This window comes from Pteropus vampyrus, unplaced genomic scaffold (genome assembly GCF_000151845.1).
Source record: "Pteropus vampyrus isolate Shadow unplaced genomic scaffold, Pvam_2.0 Scaffold178, whole genome shotgun sequence".
Lineage (NCBI taxonomy): Eukaryota > Metazoa > Chordata > Mammalia > Chiroptera > Pteropodidae > Pteropus > Pteropus vampyrus.
This window is the reverse complement of record NW_011888959.1, coordinates 728,626-736,779: the sequence shown is the minus strand read 5'-3', so window position 1 is coordinate 736,779 and position 8,154 is coordinate 728,626. Positions and strand designations below refer to the sequence as shown.

General features: G+C 55.6%; 1 protein-coding gene across 1 annotated transcript in view; it reads left to right on the top strand.

Annotated features, from left to right (window-relative positions):
- Window positions 1–428: 428 nt before the first annotated feature.
- The window catches only part of DYNC1H1 (dynein cytoplasmic 1 heavy chain 1), a 76,590-nt gene continuing 68,864 nt past the window's right edge, over window positions 429–8,154 (top strand). The window contains exon 1 of the mRNA XM_023537135.1: window positions 429–504. Within this exon, the coding sequence (XP_023392903.1) occupies window positions 429–504 (76 nt within the window). The remainder of the gene's footprint in view (window positions 505–8,154) is intronic.

Below are 8,154 nucleotides of genomic sequence, written 5' to 3'. Positions count from 1 at the left end.
CCTTGTATCCCTCACATGAACAGCTAGCTGGCTCGGCTGCAGCCAGAGAGATCTACCAAAAACACTCCCCTGATCAGTCTGCCTAGCAACTCCCAAGGGTCAAAACGTTGGCTTCGCTACCTTCTCTATCCTCCCCGTGTGACCAGCCACATCTTACCCACGAGCCTTCCCCCTCTCGCTCTGACTTGATTAGCAGCTATTTATCCTTCGGTCTCGGAGGTGTCCCAACCCGGAGGCTCTCACAGCTTCCCCTCTGATTTCCAACTTGACTGTCTCCCCTGCTATGCCATGAGCTCCCCAGAACGGTGCCCGGGTTTGCTCAGCACTATGTCTCCAGTGTCTGACCATTACAGAGGCAGAACTAGTGTCTCCAGTGCTCGACCCCTCCGAGCCCAGGCACACAGGCTCGGTCGGCGTTTGACGGAAAGATGACCGAACGAGCGTTCCCGCAGAGGGAAGAGCCTAATCCCAACGGGGAGACGTGCACTCAAAAGTTGTATGCAGGTACTAGCAAATATTCCTGTAGGAACGCACCGAGGTGTGTGCAGGAGGTACTTGAGAAAAATAAAGTTAGGATACTCTCTTCTGTCTAAAACGCCCCTTCGAACATCCGTGCCAGGCCCCGCGCTGCCATTCGTCCACACAGATGGACAAATTAGGGCCCTGTTAGTCCAGCGGGGAGACAGTCCCGTGAGGGTCCCCTGAGTTTGCTGAAAGCCACTCCCACCGCCCCCTCCAATCACAGAAGCGCCTACACAGCCCATTCTGCATATAATTTGAAGGGGGTCACAGCAGCCAGAAGGCCAGCTGAGGACCACGGCTTGACTATCCCTGGTGTAGTTGGATCGAGAAAAATCAAATGAATGGCTTGGAGCGCAAGCCGGCCCATGACACAACTGAGGAAGGAACCCAGGGCTTCGGAAGAGGTCGCGGAAACAGGGGCTTGAGGCAGGGATGGGACGGCGGCGGCAGGACCGAGGGTTCACGTTAAGATATCTGTCCCACTCTCCAGATAAAACGAAGCCGAGCAAAGATTTCAGAGCGAAAAGCGCCGTAAACGCCAGGCCGGCTCGGAAAGATGACGCGACCGCCGCGCGAGTTCCCACCAACTCGCGACTGCCCCGCCCCTGCCCGGTGCATTGTGGGTCTTGGAGGCGCCCACGGGGCGTTGGGTCTCGCGAGCGAGCGCGAGCGGGATTCACGCGGATGACAGAATCCGGCGGGGAGGGGCGGCCCCTGCTTCCGTTCCTCCGGGCGAAGTCCCGCCCCCTGACCGGGAAGGGCCAATCCCAAGGCCTCCTCGTCCCGGCCACGGGGATTGGTCCGAAGATTCACAAGACCGGAAGGGTCGCCGGTCACGTGACCGAGAGACTACTCCGCCACGTGACCGAGGCGGCGGCGTCCTTGAACCTGGGTTTTATCTGCGGCGGGAAAGGGCGCGAGAGACCCAGACCTGAAACCCGGGCTCGGGACGGCGAAGCTCGCGGACTGCCGCGAGGCCCCGGCCTCCTGCGGCCGTGGGCAGGCTCTATCAGAGTGATCAGGGCCTCAGGCCCCTCGCGTGTGAGTGAAATGGGCACAGCGTACCCCGAAGAACAAGGTTGCCCGACGCCCACGGGACGCAGAGCGCGTAGAAATGCCCTGCCGATGTGAAGCGGGGACCCCTCTCCAGCGGCTCAGAAAGCTGGCCTTGAATCAGATTGTTGAGCGGAGCAGAGCCCCTGTCCGTGGCTGACTTAAGCGACCAAGTCGCGGGTAGTAGGTATGTGGCGCGGACCTACACCCTTTGGATACGGGCCACTTGACTTTTGTTATCTTACTAAGTCGACAACCACAATGACGGTGCAGTAGTGTCGGCGAGGCGCAGAGACCGGGAGAGCCTTTGCTGAGGCCGCAGAGCCTGGAAGTGGATGAGCCACGGTTGGACCCAGGCGTCAGCCTGCGCAACCGGCAAACCCTCCGCCAGGTGGCTTTTGCACCGACAGGCTATGATGGGCGAGACGACTGGGAGCGCACATCACCACAATCCCCGTGCTGTGCGGAGTCACCCGAGCCACGTTGGCTCTCTCATTCCCTACTGTTAACTGCTCAAGATAATGGTGACCATGGAGGATGGAGCCAGCGACTTCCCATTCTCCCCTTCCCACCGGGGCAGAACTGGTGTCTTGAGTCCTTTACCCCAGGGGCAGGAAGTATGTCGGGCAGCGCCAGGAAACGAGGAGAAGCGCAGTGAGTGAGGAACCTGGAAGCCAGAACTGGAAGAAAGGGGATGAGAAATGGGCAAAGGCTGAAAGAAAAACAAGCACCAGCAATTTACTTCATTCAAGTCTACAAGTATTTATTGAACACCTACAGGGTACCAGACACTGCACTGATAGAATTTACTTTCTAGTGCAGGAAAGAGACAGTAAAAGATAAATGATATCATACTATAAGCGGTAAGTGCTACTGGGAAAAACAAAAACTGGGAAGAGGGATAGGAAGGGCCAGGAGGTGGGGGCAGATTTACATAAGAGGCAGGTGAGGGCTTCCTGAGAAGTGGCTTTAAAGGAAGCGAGGGAGGAGCATCCAGGCGGAGAACACGGCACATGCAAAGGCCCTGGTTTGGGAGGGAGCCCGAGGTGGAGTGACTGTGGGTTTGAGTGGTAGGAGATGATCAGAGAGGTAACAGGTGACCACAGAAAGGACTTGGAACTTAATTCTGAGTGTGCTAAGGCCATTGCAGGGTTCTAAAACAGCCTCACCGACACTACCTCTGGAAGCCTCTTTGCTGTTCTTACCAAGCTGGACGCACCCCAGGGCCGGAAGGCAGGATGCCCTCTACTTACTGAACTCCAGACCACACTGGCATCTCTGTCATTTTTGCCCAGGGAAAGGCGGCAGCCCCTGCTCAGGCCCCCAGCACCCATCCCTGATCCCCATCCCTGATCCCCACCCCGGCCTGTGGAATCTTCACAAGGAAAACCTGGGCCTGACTGGTGCCATCTTCCTCTGCATCATTCACAGCCCAGGGCTCTGAGCTCCAAAGCTGCCACACAGGGTTGTGCAGGTGCTTAGGTGGCCAGTGGGGGTGAAATTGCCACTCTGTGTGTCCTGGCTTGGGGCTGTTCACACAGATGCAGCTTGCACAATGGAGGGGGGCCTGCAGCTTTGCACACTGGGCTCTGCCAGTTCAGAACTCCCATTCCCCGAGTCTCGAAGCTGCCCACTAGCCGCATCAGGGCGTCTGCTCTCGAGTGGAGGGGCTCACTGACAGACGTGGTCATCACAACATCCACTGCCTCACTTTCTCTTTTTTAATAGATTTTCCTTTTTTTAGAGCAGTTTTAGATTTACAGAAGAATTTAAAGCACAGAAAGCCCCCAGCACGCAATTTCCCTTATTATTAACACCTTATGTTATGTGTAGGGTACATTTGCTACAATTGATGAAACAATGTTGATACATTATTATTAACTAGAATCCATAGTTTGTTCAAATGTCGTTAGTTTCTCCATGTCCTTTTTCTGTCAGGATCCCATCAAGGATACCACATGACATTTAGCTGTCCACCTCACTTTTTAAATTCTGAAGGGGCAGTATTGAGAGAGGAGGTTAAGGAAGAATTGCTTGACTTTTCTTTGGCTTTAAGTCTCTGAATATGCTACCGAGGGATGGAGGCTGCTGCTTGTGGCTGCGTTTTGGTGTTCTGCCTGACGAGTGACAGCACCTGGCGCAGCCCCACCCTGCGTGGAAAGGACGGGTCGTTGGCTAGGGCAGCAGGAGGGGCGGGGTGGTTAAGACAAGATCGGGGACGGTGTGGACCGCTCTGCGATCCTGGAAGCAACAGGTGCGGCACCCAGCCTGGCGGGGCTCGACCTGCAGTTACACCGAGAAGCCACTAGGTGTCAGGACGCCCTTTGGCCTGCGTTGGGTGCCAGCTGGCCCAGTGACCGGGGCATCTGTTTCTGGGCGGATGCTCAGAGATCCTTGAGCACCCTCTGAGATCATGGTTTGCACCGAGTCCATTCATATATGTAACTAGATAAGAATAACAATTGTATTTTTTAAATAAATTTTTTTTAAAAAAAACTTTTTAGTAATTAAGATACAGATATTTCTGACATTGTATTATAGAAATTTTCAAACATACAGCAAAGTTGAAAAACTCTACAGTGAACCCTCAGGTGTGATCAGCACATAGATTCTAACGGTTACTAGAATATTACCACACCCACAGGTGGCACGCCGCAAACTATGTGTTGCTGTAGTGAGAGAGACCACTGCACGGTTGTAATCTGAAGTCCGACGCCTCTCTCAGTAACAGAACAGGTGGACAGAATGTCAGGAGGGTGTGGAGGGTCAGCGAAGACTTGGAGGACTTGAACCACTGTTCGGCCAGTGTGGCCTGATGGGCATGTTCTCGAACACTCCACCCGCAGGCAGCCGCCCTCCTAAGGCCAGGAGTCCTCAATGGAGGGATGTACGGAGTGTCCGAGGGCCAGGAGGTCACCTGGGGAGGGAGTGTTGTTAGAACACAAAAGCCACCTGAGGGCTGAGTGTGCCACCAAAAGCCAGGTGAAGGAAGTGCCTAAAGGAGGGGGTGCCCTGCCGTGTCAACGCTGTCCAGCAGTCAACAAGATGCAGACTGAGAGCTCGTCAATGGATTTGGCCATGCGGGGCCCTCGGTGACCTCCACTAGAGCACCTGCCCTGGAACGTGGGGGGTGGGCTGGGAGCACCTGATCACTTTGTTCCAGACAGGTCAGAGGCGGTCCCCACGTATTCATGACCAAGGAGTTTTGCTGAGGAAGGCATGGTAGAGGCGGAGAGGGGCGGGCAGGAAGGCGGAAGCGTTTCCTCCTCTTTCCTAAGGAGGGATGCGTTGGAACGGACTGGACACCGCTGGCAGCAGTTTAGTACGGAGGGAGAACGTTTGCGAGCAAGGGGCGAATTTCAGAGGCCACGTCCGTGAGAGGAGATGGGGCCCAGCGCATCCAGGGAGTCGTGGCCTTGGCTGGGGCCACGGACAGTTGTTCGGTAAGAGAAGGGGCGGGTACCTCCAGAGAGGAGCGGCTAGGGCAGCGTCGGGGCGGAGGGCTTGAGAGCAGCTGTGAATTGTCAGCGCAGTTGGAGACAAACTTCTCTAACTTTACCAATGGGCGGTGGGATGCAGGCCGGGCCACGGGCTGGCATTCCCCTCTGCTCACCGCCATTGATCTCACTTAACAGGTGACCCACATGACCTTGGGAAGGTGAGCCGGGTGGCGCCGCCGGGGCGGCAGGGGCTGCGGGCTGGGAAGGGGCCTCGGTGCACGTCCTCCCCCGCAGCACTAGAGGGCGCAGGGAGACCGCTCTGTTGCTTCGGGGCGCTTTCCCCTCCGGCCCCACAACCACCCCCAGCTGGGCTCGAAGCTCGCAGGAGCCCTATTTGGTTCCAGCCTTACCCCGAGGCTCTCTTAACAAGGTACCTAGACAGAAAAGGGGATGGATCCTGGGAGGAGTTTCATCAGAAAGCGTCTTGTAGCTGAGTGATCCATAGGTGGGTGGAGCTCCGCGCCAGCAGCCGCTGGGAAGGTCAAAATCCCAAAGGTGCCTTGCGGACCCGCTGCTGCTGCCAGCGCCAGCACCCCGTGCCCCGGCGGTAAGGCATTGGACTCACAGCCATTAAGCCCGCACCCGTGTTGGGCCAGGCCCCGCTGGTCCTGGGAACGAGCCCGTGGAATGAGTGAGTGAGTGAGTGAGTGAATGAATGAATGAATGAATGGGCGAGCCGAAAGTGTAATTTCGAAAAAGAACGGCGATCCCAGGCGCCGAGCACGGAGGTGCTGGGTCAGCAGGGTTTCCGTTGAGGGGCTTGGGCCCCCGGATTGGGAGTGGGAGAGGGGAAGGAAGGGCGGGGATGAGACTAGCCGGGATTTGATTCGAGGGGCCACCCAGTGCAGTACTTTAAAGACAGGGGTGGGGCGTGGACGTGGTCTCCGTGTAGGCACTCACCGCCAACTTCTACAATAAAACACAACATCGCCAATAAAACACAAGCGTCTCCTTAGCGGTCACTATCATCCCCCAGCAACTTGAAACGAAACGTCTTTCCAGCGTCCCCTGCCCACTGCCAACTGAAAGCCAATTCTACTATGAACAGAAGAAAACTGCGATGCCACATAGAGTGAGCGGTGGGAGAGGACTGGGTGGGAGAGAGCCACCTGGGGCAGCTTGGGGCATGAGGGGGGAGGGGCAGAGTCCAGCAGGAGGCCAAAGGGGCATCTCACAAGAAGACGCCCACACCTTGGGGCCCTGGGGTAGCCTAGCCAGCCCCTGGAATAGGAGTTTAGAGGGCTTGACACCCTGTGTACAGTAAGCACTCAATCAATCTTGACCATTCTTATTGTTATTTATCAGATACAACAAACATCTTTAAAAAAAGTGAATGCAAGCACTTTTGGTCAGTTGTATGAATCCTGGTAGATTGGTTGTTCGAGTTCCTCCTGGAAGTAAACATTTATTTCAGTTGTAAGCCTGTCACACAGGGCTGTGAATCTGCAGGCTGCGGCCCTGCTGCCCTGGCTCGGGGCCAGGTTGGAGTCACTGGGACGGCCCAGCGGCTGTGTCCTCAAGCCAATGCTGACTCACTCACAGTGCAGCCTGCAGGCATCCTCTCTCCATGTGCCAGGTCACTGGTGGATTTCTGCGTCTCAGTTGGTGTGCAGTCGGTTCAGAGTTCACTGGCCTGCGCCTAATAGAGTTCCCTCTTCATCCCTGCTCCCACCCCAAAGGACATGGAAGGTGAGGGGAGCACTTAGCAGAGCACCTGGCATTGAGTAATCATTCAGTGTTAGCTGTTGGCGATGTTATTACTTATTGCTGTTATGATTGTATCACAAACTCTTTACAGTTGCCTTATATTGTTCCTGGAAGGTTATTTCGACCTGCTTGGGCATATTACCCAAGGGTGGACTGGCGGAAGGCAGGAGGGTGTGGTATTAATCTATCCCCTCTTCCATTAGCTACCTAATGACAAGAATCATCTGATTAATCTCCGTGTTCTGGCAGCTGCTGGGGCCTGGCACCTGGTACTTGAGCAAGGATAAGCATAATGTGTGTTTTGTAGTTTTCCAAGATGATGTGGGGAAACCAAATCATCCCATCATCTTCCCACCAATCAGGACTCAGCTCTCTGACTGCGGCACCCTGATGTAAAAATAATGCCTTTGGCCTCCCTTTCTCCATGCAATTTAAGAAGCAAGTTATGAGTTTGAACTATCAAAGGCCATTTACGCTCCTTAAAAGAAACTGTCATCTGTAAACCCAGGATGTGAGCTGCCTGGATTCTGGCCCTAACGCCATTTCGATGTAAGGGAGGACCTGTCTGGGTGGACAGTAGCTGTGGGGAGCGTTAGCCGCAGGCATCTCAGCCCCAGCCTTGTGAGGACCCAGACGCTGAGGCCCACGAATGATGGTGCCAGCCCAGCAGCAAGAAGAGCATCATCGTTCTAGGCGGGTGCTCTCACCTGGGTGCTCACAGCATCCTGGAGGGAATTCGTTTGTCATTAGCAGTCAGGACCCACAGCGACTTGGCTTTACACCACCGTTCAGGTGTCATCTCCTGGCTGCACCTAACATTGCCCCTGCAGTCAGTGCTCCAGCTGCGACCTACAGGCCCCTCTGCCTTTGCAGAGGCTAGTTCCCCTGCTGGGAATGCCCCCTCCCAACCTCCCTCTTAACAGCCCAGCCCTGTGACACGCCCTCACCTCCTTCCCCACTGATAAATGTCCTCACTCCCCTTGTATATATGTAATAACACGTATGTCATGACTGTATCTCAGCTCTTAACACGTCTTAGATACTCGTTAAACGAGAGATCGTGGGCACAAGCTGGGTACTTAAAAAACGTTAGCTCTCGTCATTAGCATCGTTCATTCATTCAATATTTATGGAGTGTTTCGTCTCCCCGCTGTTCGCTGCGGCCGTAGCAATAAACAAGACGTCCGTGGCCCCTGACAACCCCCCACTGACCCGCGCGCCAAGTTCCCTTCTTCAAGGACTTGCGGCGCTGAGGCCGCGGGGCCCCGCCCAACGCTGAACTACAAGTCCCAGGGAGCTGCGCGGCGGCGGCGGCGCGGCCAGCCAGGGCGCATGCGCGACGTCGTGACGCCAGGGCCGCGAGCCCGCGCCA